The 15,788-nt window shown below is 36.6% G+C and overlaps 1 protein-coding gene across 2 annotated transcripts in view; it reads right to left on the reverse strand.

The window, feature by feature from the left end:
* Positions 1 to 2,530: 2,530 nt before the first annotated feature.
* The window catches only part of STAM2 (signal transducing adaptor molecule 2), a 53,769-nt gene continuing 40,511 nt past the window's right edge, over positions 2,531 to 15,788 (reverse strand). The window contains exons 9-14 of one of the 2 annotated variants that reach the window (XM_060107319.1): positions 15,604 to 15,683; positions 15,382 to 15,469; positions 14,129 to 14,183; positions 10,139 to 10,292; positions 6,967 to 7,136; positions 2,531 to 5,252 (exon numbers count right to left, since the gene is read on the reverse strand). In XM_060107319.1, coding sequence (XP_059963302.1) covers positions 5,021 to 5,252; positions 6,967 to 7,136; positions 10,139 to 10,292; positions 14,129 to 14,183; positions 15,382 to 15,469; positions 15,604 to 15,683 — 779 coding nt within the window. In that variant the 3' untranslated portion in view covers positions 2,531 to 5,020. Of the gene's footprint in view, positions 5,253 to 6,966; positions 7,137 to 10,138; positions 10,293 to 14,128; positions 14,184 to 15,381; positions 15,470 to 15,603; positions 15,687 to 15,788 lie in introns of both variants that reach the window. The other variant, XM_060107318.1, reaches the window with a different exon arrangement.

Consider the following 15,788-nt stretch of genomic DNA (forward strand, 5'->3'; position numbering starts at 1 on the left):
CTCATACACTGTTGGTGGAAGTTTGGCAGATCCTCAAAAAATTAAATATAGAATTACCACATAACCCAATAGTTCCACTCTTATGTATAGATCCAGAAGAACTGAAAATTGGTACTCAAATAACATGTACATGCATGTCCATGGCAGTACTATTCACAACAGCAAAAAGGTGGAAACATCCCAAGTATCCATCAACAGATGAATGAATAAACTGTGGTATATGAACCTCATATATTATGGTATATGTAGAGATGCACCTCAAAAACTTTATGCTAAGTGAAAACAGCGAGACACAGAAGGTCTAATTTTGGGAGGTGGTGGCTGCACACTATAAACAAACTAAATGCCATTGTTCATTTCAGAACAGCTAATTTTATGTTATGAGTTCCCCTCAATTTTTTTTTAAAGGTAGCAGGCTCCCTAGACCACATGTAATTAGTAGAGGTCGCTGACTTGCTGTAAAGGTATTGGAAAGTCTTTCTTTTCCTCATTAGTATACTAAATGGTATAAAATAAGAACACAACTCCATTCTTCAGTAGCCTTTCTGGGGAATATCCAATCCAGTTTTCTGGTTTCTTCTTCTGTTCCTCTGCTTGCCTTTGAACATTTCTCCTTTCGTTCAATACCCACTACTCAAGATAGAGGAGAAGAGTGAATAGTAAATGTATAAGCTACAATCTTGTTAACACCTCTGGCATAAAGAAAGCAATAACTGAAATATAGATGTTTAAAAAAAAATCACTAAAAATGGGATTATGGGATTATCAGGGGTCTTAGTTTCATTTATCCATGCAATTTCATTATAGTTTGGAAAAGATAATAAAAAGATTGCTATTGGGCTACAAACATTTGTCTCAGAACTCTTGTGACAATTTTAACCAATCTTGTAAAAGTTTGGAATGCTTGGTATTCCGATTTTGCTGTACACTTTTATCCAAGTTCATTAGTTTCCTAGTGCGGCCATGACAAAGTACCTCAAACATAGTGCCTTAAAACATTAATTTCTTCTGAGTTTTAGAGGCTAGACATTTGAAATCAAGGTGTCAGCAGGGCCATGTTCCCTCTGAAGTCTCTAGGGAAGAATCCTTCCTTGCCTCCTTCAGCTCTGGTGGCCCCAGGTAGTTTTTGACTTGTGGCAGAATAATTCCCATCTATGCCTCCATCTTCACATGACTTGCTCGCGGTCTCTGTGTCTTCTCTTCTTATAAGGACACCTGTCATTGGATTTAGAGCTCACCCTAAATCCAGGATGATCTCATCTCAAGATCCTTACCTAATTCCATCTGTAGACTTTTTCCAAATAAGGTCACATTCTGACATTCTGGGTGAACGTGAATTTTGGGAGGACACTATTCATCCCACTACTCTACATAAGCAACCTAATTTCTTTTTTTGATACAGTAAGGTTTTTTAAAAATGCAAACTCAAATTTGGCTTGGTAAAATTAGAATAATTCTTCTGCAGAGAGCTTTATTAAAAAATAAATCTCGGGGCTTCCCTGGTGGTGCAGTGGTTAAGAATCTGCCTGCCAATGCAGGCGACACAGGTTCCAGCCCTGGTCTGGGAAGATCCCACGTGCCGCAGAGCAACTAAGCCCGTGCGCCACATCTACTGAAGCCCACGCACCTAGAACCTGTGCTCCACAACAAGAGAAGCCACCACAATGAGAAGCCCACGCACTGCAACAAAGAGTAGCCCCCACTCGCCACAACTAGAGAAAGCCCGAGCACAGCGATGAAGACCCAATGCAGCCAAAAATAAATAAATTAAAAAAAAAATCTTTAACCTTCAAACAAAAATAAATCAAATTAACAACAAAAAAACCAAATCCCTAAAACTGAGTCCTCCCTTTACTTACTAAAACTGATGTAAGTAAATAGGAAAAATGCCTTTTGACAGAAACAAAGCATGACAGATGGGTACTATATTATTTACAATCTATTATTTATAAAAATAACTTCAGCTTTCTCATCATAATGACAATTCAATAAATCCCCTCCTAGAAGTCAGGGACCTTGACACTTACAATTTTTACTAAGAAAAACTTCCTTTTTAAATCTTTAAGCCATAATTTTTTTTAACATCTAATAATCAATTTTTTAAAAATTTGGACAATGAAACTGTAACTATATTCAAAAATTTACAGTGAAATTTGTTACATAGTCAAGTATCAACTCCTAGTTGATAAATATTACAATTATTTAATGTTCAGGTAATTTTATAAACAAATTACCAAATTACAAGACAATATTGATAGACCGTACATTTTCCAAACTGTAAGAACATATACTACTTTATATAGTTTAATATCCAGGGGAGATTTTTCCTACATTAGTGAAAATTAATTTTATTATAAATTTTCAGGAATTCTTTCTAATGTACCAAGATACAATATGAAAAAGCAGAAGTTATTTTTATTTTTTATATAAACCTATGAACCTAATGTAGAAATCTTATGTTAGACAATTCCTTTGGCAGAAAACATTTAATTATAAACAGGTCTTAAATACAATCCATAAGATCATGAAAAAGAAAGAAAAATAACAACCCTGTATTTCTTATTAACACCAAAAATATCATCTCAGTACACAGATTTAGTAACGTTTTTATACTATCAACAACCTGCAACACAAAACTCATTACAGTATGGCAAAAATAATTTTTAATTTAAAAGGGAGAAGAAACATCTGGATGTATAAAATTTCACTGATAAATGCCAATATACACTATATACATGTTGCATGTTATATCATTACAAAACTACATTAGGTGAACTTAAGTGGCAGATCCCAATTTAGTGGGTGTGCAGTATTTATTCTACTTCAAAGACTTACACAGAATTAAGCTTTTACAACTCAGATCACAATTATACATGAATTATTTACACAAACATTAAAATAACTATTAAATATTGTTTGGGGGGAAAAATAAGATTTTCCATATATATGCAAACATTAATTATTATCAAGAGCAGCTTTGTAAATGTTTTTTATGTTTTGTTTTCTTTAAAGAATAGAAGATTCATTTCCAAAAAAGTAAGGTGCCATTTTAGAATTTTTTATAAGTATATAATTGAATTCACATAGAAGGAAAATACTGGATAAAAAACAGAACAGAGACATGAAAGGTTAAGTTTCTTTCCAGTTACTTGTACCTGAAATAAGACAATGACAGAAACTGGGCTTTCAAATACTGCTTGTTTTTCCCTTTACATGCAGACCAAGTAGTATACATAAGACTATTTTGTTCTAATATACAGTTTCTTTGAAAAAGGAACATACTTATAATCAAATTTCTGTAACTACATAAATGACAAAAATTTCCAGAGTACTGTCTTCAAATGGATTCTTGGTAGAAAGATTAAGGGCTTTCTTTAAAAAACAATATAGAAATCTTGCTTCCATGCAAGTTAACTTTTTTTTTTTTGGCGGCTTGCGGGATCTTAGTTCCCCGAACCAGGGATCGAACCCGGGCCCCAGCAGTGAAAGCGCCGAGTCCTAACCACTGGACCACCAGAGATTTCCCACAAGTTAACTTTTTAAAAACAAAACTTATGTCCATTGTTTTTCCCCAGTCTAAATACCATGTATCTGTAAGCATATATATTTGCATGTTGTGTTATCTAAAAAGTTGGCAGATGATGCAGTAGTGTGCAAATTTTTAGGAAAGAAAACAATCCTTATTGGCTTACTACCTAACTCCTAAAGTATGTGGAATCTATTAGCACTATAAACTCACTTAAAACATAGGCTTCAGGAAAACTGTCTTGATGGCTTCCCTATAAAGCCATTGCCTGTTATTATTCCACAGGTTCAGGATTACTTCTGAAAGGAATGGCCAAAATTTTCAACAGTCTGGCATACCAGTGGTACTCAAATCATCTCTCTAAAAGAACAACACACATCAATAAAAACACACATCATCCACACTTGGTATATATATCACATCAAATTATTAGGAATGTCTCATAGCTCAGATTCACATATACTCTTGTAAAAAGGAAATGCAGCAACTCTGCACACCACACTACAGGAAAACAAAACAAAACAAACAAAAAAACTGACCATACCTTCATTAGAGAATGGCCAAAATCACTTGAAAAGGTCATCAGTGGCAATTCTAAATGCCAAGGACCCTTGTAGGAAAAGAAATGGCTTTTTTCCAGGGAATGGAAATGTTTTGTGGGGCATTCCTCAGCCCACTTGTTGGCATGACTGGGGGACTGGCTAAATGCTTTATCACACAACTGCATTTACGTGGTCTTCACTGATAATAACAGAAAACATTTTTGTTCCTCCCCAAATGCTCTTGCTTCTGTAGACAATTATATGCTAATTATTACTCAACACACCACTGAGAGCAAAACTGACAGTACTGCAAACACAGCTACAATATAAGCAGCCAAAGGAAATATGTAGGGAAGCTAAATGCGTACACAAAAACATGTTCACCTTTTAAAATAATGATGGGTGGGAAACTCTGAAAAAAAAATGCAGACAAAAAATACTTAAAGGTTTCAGTGCTTTCCCAATTACGATATTTTAGGGGTAATGGTGGTTTCTTTATACGCTCCTGTCTCATGTTGTTTAGTGTCATAAGGCTACTTACTGGTTGTCCAGATTTGTGTAGAGAGATTTGAAAGTAAGAAAAAACTAACTGGAAGGAACTTGAAGCTGCCTCTCAAATGGTGGTTTCTTTATATGCTCCTATCTCATGTTGTTTAGTGTCATCAGGCTACTTACTGGTTGTCCAGATTTGTGTAGAGAGATTTGAAAGTAAGAAAAAACTAACTGGAAGGAACTTGAAGCTGCCTCTCATCAAAAATTTGACCTCAGACAAGTTGGGACTGAAAAAACCTTTTATGGCCTATTAGAGTAAAATGCGTTTCTGTGCTTTATTTATTCATGGGCCTTTTGAACTGAGAAAAGATTTTTTTCCTCTTTTAATATTTTCAGATTACAATCACAAGGGTCAAGTAGTACACTTAGGAAGGCTTTCAAGAAAATGCTTGGTTTGTTTTTAAAGGAGAGGCTGCTGCTGAGGGTAATCTGTTTGCTGCTGTGCAACTGAATGAGCTGGAGCTGCAACCGCAAAGCCTGCCGACCGCGGCAAACTGGAAGTAGTGCTCTGGTGAGATGACAGATCCACAGACATCCCCATTTGCTGCGTGTAAGCAGCTGCACCAGTAGCTGATTGAAGGTGAGAGTTCTGATTCATGTAAGTAGGATTGGAAACAGTGTCTTGTCCAGCGCTACAAAAATTTAAAAAGAAAACCATATTTACTTTGCATTATCTAAGTTACGGTCAGAGGTCAATCATCATGAGAAAATAAAAATGTCTTTTCCACCTCTTTAAGTTTATATACCTCTACTATTCTGATTGATTTAACTACTCCAGCTATCCAATACCGTTAATGTAATTTTTATATTTGGGAAGAAGAAAGTACTCAAAAAGAAATAAAATATAGGATTATAAGGCCTATCTAATTCTGTTTTCTCCAAAATGTCTCACGGAAAACATTTAGAAATCTTTTGAGGAGATGCAGATTGTTTCTGATGCTGGTGTCCTTGGCCAGCTGCAATGAGAACAAAACCCCGGCTCAAGTACACCCTCGGCCCATTTTCTCCCTTCCCTCTTCTCTCAATCAGCACAGAGGAGACCACTATTCCTCACCCACTCTTTATACTTTCCTTTGGTAGGGCACTTTCAAAGCTGCCCCGGATAGCTTAACCTGAATCCCTACATAAAAATAATAAAGGCAGGGAGAACATGTAATCCACATAGGGTCCTGAATCTACCCTCAAAATAGTCCTGACCTATAGTTTACTTATTGACACTATACAAAAACAAAACAAAACCCCCAAAACCCCACTAAGTTGAAAAGTCACACCAAATTGCAGGACTTTCATTTGCTCCTATAATTACTATAGCATATCTTTTAAAAGATATGTAATTTTTTTTTTTTTTTTTTTTGCGGTATGCGGGCCTCTCACTGTTGTGGCCTCCCCCGTTGCGGAGCACAGGCTCCGGACGCGCAGGCTCCGGACGCGCAGGCTCAGCGGCCATGGCTCACGGGCCCAGCGGCCATGGCTCACGGGCCCAGCCGCTCCGCGGCATATGGGATCCTCCCAGACCGGGGCACGAACCCGTATCCCCTGCATCGGCAGGCGGACTCTCAACCACTTGCGCCACCAGGGAGGCCCAAGATATGTAATTTTTAAATGCACCAAATACACTGCTTCAATATAGGAGTATTAATGTCTACACTCGTCCAGTTTTTCTCTCTGTAATTCCTAGTGTCACCCAGAATAACAAAATTTTTACATTTTAACTTAAACACCAATACCAACAGATTTATTTAATTTCCAGATAATGTCTAAAATTTATACACATGGTATTTAGGAGTGGGAAGAGACCTTACAAATCATTACACATGACTGTACTGAATAAACATTTTGTGTGGTTAAGCAAAGTTAACAGAAGGCAAGATTTAAACATGTTTTTCAGAATAGAAGTTAGTATGAAAACTTAAGACTACAAATTCCACAGCTCAAACACACTTCTTTTTAAGAGTCAAAGTAACAAAAGTTTTCTGATTTTTAGGAGTACATGCTCCTAAAATATGTCTGGGACTACTTTACTAGGCTGATTAGAGCACCATGCTAAGTATACCCTTACAGGACCCAAGTACAGGCTTGGGTCCTGTAAGGGACAGTTAGCTTTATTTTGTCCCGGGGACCCAGACTATAAGCCAGGTCTAGGCACCATCTCAGTATGGGTAGCAAAGCTAAGACAGCACCATTCCGATTTCATGGGATCTTGAATGGGCAGTTCTACAACTTCATCTCAATAGCAAAAGAGGGCACTATTATTATAAAGAGAAGGGTCTAATTATTCTCATTCTGAAAATCTGTGAAAATTTAATGCATATAATTACAAAATTAACACAGCTCCCAAACACTTACCTTAAATACGGAGTTGGGGCAGGCTGTGTTGTCACTGAGGAATTCACATTTGGAGGCAGCGATCTCAGTGGACCGATTTGATCTGGTCCTAGGCTGTAGCTTTGGGCAACAGTGACTTGGTGAATACTTTGACCCATATAGTTTGCACCATGTGGTTGAACTGGATATGTCTATTAACCAAAGAGAAAAAGTTGACTCACTGATCTCCCAAACAACTACCTAGCAATACATTTAAAACTTTAAAAGACTTAAATGAAATAAAATGTTATACTTCCTTGGGGAGCAATCTGATTCTACCCATCTATCCACCCTAGTATAAAAAGCGGAGCGCTTCCAAATCACAGTGCCAAATGATTTACTTGTTCTTTTATTTTGCAGGGGGTTGAAAGGAAGGGAGGTGGTGTACTTTTAAGGAGCACATTGGAATCCACCCAGGTTGCCTATTACTAAGTAACATGTCTTGCTGAAGAGCCACAGAAAACTATATACTCCCCTGAAAGGCAGCACAGTATCACTTCAAGTTACCATCAGAGAGATGACCTTCTTTACCCCCATCTCAGGTGACCTATTCAACTTCTTAAGAATGAAACTTAAAAGAGTAAGTTGAAGAATAAATGGTATCAAGGCAGAGTGCAGGCCCTCTCTGCCAATGCCTCCTTCATCCTGCCTGCAGGACAGATATGACAAAAGGAAAGAAGAACTATGGGTAAAGGAGATGTTCTCTTAAGAACTAGCAAAATGGCCTAAGTCTCTGTGAATATTTATATGTGCCCTACTTAATTTCCAGGGTAACACACAGGATCTACCACCTGCTTACCAAATACAGCATCAAAACAATGCACGTTTAATAAATATCAATCGCTCCAGTTTTAAACTGAGCTCATTTTTTAAATTAATTTTTATTGGAGTATAGTTGCTTTACAATGTTGTGTTAGTTTCTGCTGTACAGCAAAGTGAATCAGTTATACATATACATATATCCATCCGTTTTTAGATTCTATTCCCATATAGGTCATTACAGAGTATTAAGTAGAGTTCCCTGTGCTATACAGTAGGTTCTTATTAGTTATCTATTTTATATATAGTAGCGTGTATAGGTCAATCCCTAACTCCCAGTTTAACCCTCTCCCCCACCCTTTCCCCCTTGGTAACCATAAGTTTTAAACTAAGCTATTTTTAAAGCAAAGACTAATGACATGAAAATTTAGAATGCTAGAAATGCCAAATCAACTGACATTAATAAGTACAATCATATTACCTCCTTAGCAGACACATAACAGCCCACTGACCACAGGCTGAGATGGTGGCAGTGGACCTCTTCTGCAGGTTAGGATTCCTGAGTGGCCTTCACAGATGCAATTAATGGTGTGTTACACTAACTTTTTTTAGTATGAACTTTTTTTTCAAATTAGAATAGGAACTTTGAATATTTCAAATGCTATTATGCACGAATAGTACAGATAGCATCATGTGAAGAATCAAACTAGATAGAAAGCTAGCTTTTTAAAGAAATGAGTTATGCTTAGCAAAACACAGACTGTAAATAGTATGCAACTAAACAGAAAAACCTGACATAAGAATAATAAATAACCCTTTACAGACACACAAAGAAGTAAATACAACACACAGTCCCATAACACAATGGTGCAAACATTTCTTTTTGTTCCATGTTCATAGCAGCAGCAGATAACTCTTTGAAAACAAGCAATATTGAATAAACTCCAGCTGTCTTTTGCACCCAGAAATTCTTTCTATCCTCATATGTAATGACTCTTTCATCATTTTCAAAAGTTCAGGGCATGGCATATTTGATAAATGCATCTTGTCTGATGTGAGTTACCATAGTAACTATTCCTTTTTTTACTTAACAATTATGTTGTGTCAAGTCATCTAGATTATGCATCCATATTCTATCTTTTCTCCTTGGTGTCTCCTTCACACACTCCTTTACATATCAGTTTTTGTAAATTAACATGAAATTTGTTCATCCAAACTCATTCTGAATTCAACCACTAACTGGCTGAAATTTCAAAAAGGTTTCAGAATACTGGATACTGATAAATATAAATATTCAGTTCAGCTGGGAAACACAGAAAAGGTGTAAAGTTCTGGAAAAGATGGTGTTCATGAATGGCTCATGGAACCTGCATCTATATGCCTGCATCATATATGTTATGCATGCACAATTTAAGTTGTGCATCTAAGAAAATATAAAGCATGATCTGAGAACAAAATGAGTTGGGGTTTTTTTTTTTTTTTTTTTTTGTGGTACGTGGGCCTCTCACTGTTGTGGCCTCTCCCGTTGTGGAGCACAGGCTCCGGATGCACAGGCTCAGCGGCCATGGCTCACAGGCCCAGCCGCTCCGTGGCATGTGGGATCTTCCTGGACCGGGGCATGAACCCATGTCCCCTGCATTGGCAGGCGGACTCTCAACCACTGCACCACCAGGGAAGCCCCAAAATGAGTTCTTTTTTTTTTTTTTTTTTTTTGCGGTATGCGGGCCTCTCACTGTTGTGGCCTCTCCCATTGCGGAGCACAGGCTCCGGACGCGCAGGCTCAGCGGCCATGGCTCACGGGCCCAGCCGCTCCGCGGCATATGGGATCCTCCCAGACCGGGGCACGAACCCGTATCCCCTGCATCGGCAGGCGGACTCTCAACCACTGCGCCACCAGGGAGGCCCCCAAAATGAGTTCTTTAATGAAGCCTTTGAATAATCACTAAGTCAAAGAAATCTTAACAGAAATTTAAAAGAAATGTTAAATTTTGCTTGCTAAGCAACAGGAACAGCATCAGTACCTCATCTGTAGAACTTCTGATATGCCAGGCACTGTCCTAAATCAAAGGATTTATACTTTATACTTATAAAAAGGATTTACACTTACATAAAGGATTTATGCTTTATATTTACAAAAGCTTATGAAGAACAGAACTCCCCTCATATATTTAATGGTCTCTTCATTATGTTATAAATGAACTAAAATGTATTTGTGAGATATCAGTGTCTAATTGTCCTGGTGAACACTAATTGTTTAGCCAACATTTTTTGACAAAGATGAATTTTATCATGTTATTCATAGACCATAGAAATTTTAATACTATGCTTTAAAGCTTTCTTTTTTTTAATTTAAAACTTTTCTTAAATTTTGAAAAATGTTCTCAAAAATGCTCACCTGCATTGGAACTCCAGCTGATGAAGGTGGGTAATGTGCTGGATGATGGATCTTTGAATAGACTGAATATACTGGTGCTTCATTCATCAACTTGTTATATAGTTCCAGAGCTTCCAAGACTTTTACATTCAATTCAGACAATTCTGAATGCTTCCTAACATAGAAGGGAAGCACTTTAATACTCTTCAAAGTTTTTAAGCATTTTAAGCATATTTTTAATTTTTAGCAACATAAATTATTATTAAAAATTTACCACATTTTCTACTTATATTTTAAAAGGTTCTTTATATATATGAAAGTATATTCAAAAAGGGAAAATGGGAGGAGGAATTATTTAATTCATGTAATGTCTAGGCTGATATGACTTCATAATATTAGGGGAATTCCCTTCCACACCTCATAAAATGCCATCAATTCATAATTTTGGTGCTAGGAGAATGTTGTTTCTTATGTTACAGGTCTCTGTTGGAAATTCAATTACAAAAAAGAGTAATTTCTAAATTTAGGAAGACTCCAAGCCTTAATTAAAAATCTTAGTAGAAGAAAGTCCTCAGGCAAGGCCCAGAGCCTGCTATGAAATACAATATGACTGAGATAAAAGCACATTCACAAACAAAATCACACACATTTTCATTTGCTCATACTCATGAAAGGATCAACTAAAAAAAAAAAAGAATAATTATCCTTGAAAATGCAAATGAAAACAATATAATGAACTAGTCTCTACTGCTTGTTCACTGGTTTCTTCTGAAAAAGTGAGTGAAACCAGGTCCAAATAAGAACATTTTCAAATTTGCATCTTCAAATCTGCCCAAGGAACTCCAAAGCAAATCCTTTTGACTTGGTACAGTTTTGCCTGTTACCCTGGGAGTAATAAAGAACTCCCTTTGCAACTGACAAGTTCATAAAAGTTGAACGGCCACTTTATCTGGCCTAAAGCACCCACAAGTCTGTTTATTAAATGTAGCTTTTTAAATATGTACACAGAGAGACTCGAGAGACAAGAGGCAAATGCAGGCAGCCAGACACAGGGCTCCCAAATACATGACCTGGACTGAGTCCTGTCAGGACTTGTCACCTTTCCTCTATCAGAGACTGTTATGTCTGAAACAAACAAAAAGTGCTGTTTCCTCTCATGTATGTGTGACTGTATAAAGGAGGTCAAACTCTATTTTCAGAAATACCAGTTATAAATCACACAAGAAGCTTCAGAAATTAGTGTCCATGCTGACAAATTTGTGACTAAGAAGTAACCATAGGCAATTGGTCCACATAACCCAGTATACTGATGAACACCAGGAGAACACAGAAGGGCAGGATGACTGAGCACATTTGAGATAACCTTCCAGGATTTGAGACATAATACCAAAGAAACAATAAATTTTTACTAAACTGTGCACAACACTATCCTGGGACAGAGAAATTAGGCAGAAGGTGTGGTCCTCTCCTTCAGAAAGACTGCAACTTACTAGGGAGACAAGGCTAAGTACCTGAAAAATAGCAAATGATGTAAGATAGCATATATTTGAATGCAAAATTAAATGAAATAGGTAGGGAACAGAGGAGTTTAGAGGAGGGGATTAATTTGACTGAAAAGGCTTTAGGGAGAAGCTGGGACTTAAGCTGGCACCTGAGGAAGGATGGAGAGGCCAAGCAAAAAAAGGAAGACTAAGTCAGGTCAGTGGGACAGTGTGAATTAACGCAAGTGAAAGGAACGAGAAGGGTATGCGAGAGAAGAATGAAAAGGGCAATTTGATTAAGGTGGTAGAAAACAGTTTTCGGAAGGTAGAAGGAAAGAACGTTAGAACAGCCTGGAACATAGTTAAGTTCAAGCTATGGATCTCTCTTCAATAACTCTATGTACACTTTTTTTGGGTCAATTTATATTGTTTACACAATATAACTTCCTAGTGTGATAAATGTTACAAAATTTCATTCTGTACAATGACAGACAGAAATGAAATGTAAAGTTTTAAATTCTGACAGTAAAGTTGTTTTTCTTTTAAGGAAAAACAAACTGACAATGATCCATTCAAGGGAAGAAGCAATATTTTATTCATTTCTGAATGTTTGACCAAGGTAAATAGTCAATAAAAATTTGTTGCAGAACAGCAAGCATTTTCCAGAACAGGAGATGCATCTGCAGTTAGTGGGCATGGAATGGAAAATGCCAGCTGGCCTATTCAGGAACTGAAATTGAAGAGAGAACTGGTTAACAGGTGAGCTTTCACTCAAAAAATTAACTCATATCAGAAAATATCACTCTAATTTTTAATTGTTCTAGACCTTTTTCTCTGAAGATATTTTTTATCAACAAAAATAAAATTATACTGTCATATCTTCAGGTTTTTTTCATTATATAGCATGACATCTTTCCATGTCAATAGTTATCAATGGTAATGCTTTTTATTGTAGAATGTATGGATGTAGAATATTTTTTAAACCAATCTCACATTGAAAGACATTTTAGGGCTTCCCCGGTGGCACAATGGTTAAGAATCCACCTCCAATGCAGGGGATACAGGTTTGAGCCCTGGTCCTGGAAGATCCCACATGCCACGGAGCAACTAAGCCCGTGCCACAACTACTGAGCCTGCGCTCTAGAGCCCGTGAGCCACAACTACTGAAGCCCGTGCGCCTAGAGCCCATGCTCTGCAACAAGAGAAGCCACTGCAACGAGAAGCCTGAGCACTGCAACGAAGAGTAGCCCCCACTCGCTGCAACTAGAGAAAGGCTGTGCACAGCAACAAAGACCCAATGCAGCCAAAAATAAATAAATAAATAAATAAAAATTAAGGGGGGGATAAATAAGATATTTTAGTTACTTTCAAGTTTGTTATAAATAACACTGTGAAGAACACTCTAAGAGGTAGGTCTTTGCATATATCCGTATGTATTTAGTATTGCTGGGTTAAAAGATATGGACTATGTTTAGGATCCAGAAAGGTTTGTAATAATTGCACCCCTAGCCACACCTAAGATAATACTATTTTTCTTTCTAATCTTTCCCATTTGATTATTCACTGACCATTAACATGCCTTCAATGAAACCAAAGTAATAGATGTATAGGTAGATATTCAATGCTTTCTCCAAAATAAGATCAATAAAATGTGATGAAACTGCTACCAACATTTCATTTACTGCGACAGGGATTTATTTTTCATTTCTGTAAAAAATACAACAAATAAAAAAAAGTCCCAGGGAACAAAGATTATAATCTTCAGTGACTAGAAAATATCTTGCTGCTACTACTCTTCTCTGGTAAAGGCAGATAAGAAGTAAAGTAGTTCCTGTTCTTGTTGTGCTGTTTTGTACACAAGTTCAGTAAACAGAAAGGGAGGATGGTGGAACACTAAAGCCTTCTCCCTTGTCTGCCATTCACTATGGCTGCCCCCTCTGACTTCAGATAGAAAGTTCTGAAGAATAAGAGAAGGAGCAAAACTAAGTTAAAAGCTCAAAACCCTGACAGTCTGTCTTTCAGTGCTACTATTTCTAAGGAAGTGTAAGACTACATGGGATAATGAAATTAAAAGGACAACAGAGATATAGAAATACAAGGAACAAAAATGAGAACAGAAGGTATATACACTGGATTTAGGGTCACAAACACATAGGAAATTTCATTTGAAAGTTTTACAAATACTACTTCTCATTATATAACAAAACAATGCTTGCCTAAGATCCCTATTCTCATTTTTGTGCTTTATTCTTCACGACTCATTATCTCTCAACTCCAGGCAGGTAGGAAAATGAAGACTGGCACTGTAAGAGCTGGAGTCTATCATTCTGTGTGTAATATATTGCCATGAAAAAAACTGCACCAAAATCAAAAGTACCATTCTGCTATTAGTTTGTAAGAGTTTTGGAAACTGAGAAACAATTTCAAAAGATTGGAACAGTTCCACAAAAACTCCCTAGCTTAAAGTTCTGCCAAAAACAAGTAAACTTAGGAAAACTATATTTGTTATTTCCTGCATGAAGAATCTCACCTATCAATCTCTTCAAGTTTTTCATCTATCATTGGACCCATCCGTTGGCAGATATCTGTAAATACAAAAATATTTTAAAATCTTGAAATTAAAAACCAGTTTAAGTCAATTTCAACAATTTTGAACAACGGAGCACCAATATGCAACACCATGCAAAATACAAAGAGAATTAAGTTTATGCTAGAGAAGGGACTATAAAAGACCAAATTTAATACTATTCAGCACCAACATTAATATCATTGACCAAGGCAAAGTCAAAATCAGAACAGAAATCCCACCATGTTCTCTAGAAGTACTAAGTTTGCAGACTAAAATTTGGAGTTACCTCAAAAATCTTAAAAATACCTAGAAAACTATTGTTAGCTAAAGTAAAAGGAATTTGAGTCACAGTGTATAAAATATGTAATTATGTACAGATTAGATATGAACATTTTTCATTTATTTAAGCCATTTCAAAATAAAACATTTTATATATCTCCAAATGTAAACATTGATACAATATTCTATATTCATAACCAGGCTTTCTTCCATAAAAAAAATTTAATAACATTTATCCATTTATCACAGAGATTTTTCTCCCAATGGATTAAAAAAAGGCATAAAGACATTTGTTTTAATTGTTTCAGATTTCTTAAAGACTAAAAAGACACATCAGCATGCATCAAATAACTGCATTACAAAGTTAACACAGATCATGTATAATTTTGACATTTAAAATTATGACCCAAGAGGATTAAAAGAGGAATAAGAATTTCTAACATTTTGACTCAATTAATATGCTGTTATTTCTAATTCTGTCCTTTTTTTTTTTTTTTTTTGCGGTATGTGGGCCTCTTACTGTTGTGGTCTCTCCCGTTGTGGAGCACAGGCTCCGGACGCGCAGGCTCAGCGGCCATGGCTCACAGGCCCAGCCGCTCCGCGGCATGTGAGATCTTCCCGGACCGGGGCATGAACCCACATCCCCTGCATCAGCAGGCGGACTCTCAACCACTGCGCCACCAGGGAAGCCCTGTCCTTTTTTGGACTGCAAATTTCACTAGTGATATTACAGAAAAGCAAAGACTTCTTCACTGGACAGGATAGGCAGTTTTATAGCAACATCTTCTAAGTAATATGTTTACTCATTTACTACACCAGTCTATTTCCCACCAGAGATTTCTAAACTCTGGAAGCAACCCAAGGTAGAAGAAATTTAAGACATTATAAATAGCTAAAACATTAAATGACATTAATCACTAATATTCACTTAGTACCTTCTAAGTCCAAGAGGTCTTGGGAGTCTGGTTTTGAATCTGTTGGATCTATACTCTGCAATACCTGCAGGGCTCTATCCATCTTATTCTAAAAAAGTAATAGAACACTTTATAAAGAGTTTTAATTTCAATGATAATAAAAATTACTCTTTCCAAGCATTCTCAAGGATAATACATTTTAAGTCTCGACAGTTTAACCATTAAACAAAAGAAGGATCCTACCTCATCTATATAAACAGGCTCAGGCTCTGATTTCTTCATTTCCTCCTCCTCATCATCAATTACATTCAACTTGTCCACAGCTGCTATGGAAACAAAGTAACCTTTAAGTTCCTTAGTATTTACTTTGGTATTTTAGTCATTAATTTATAAGTAGCCTGTGATTATCCATAAGAAAATGGAAACCC

Source organism: Mesoplodon densirostris, chromosome 8 (assembly GCF_025265405.1).
Source record: "Mesoplodon densirostris isolate mMesDen1 chromosome 8, mMesDen1 primary haplotype, whole genome shotgun sequence".
Taxonomy (NCBI): Eukaryota; Metazoa; Chordata; class Mammalia; order Artiodactyla; family Ziphiidae; genus Mesoplodon; species Mesoplodon densirostris.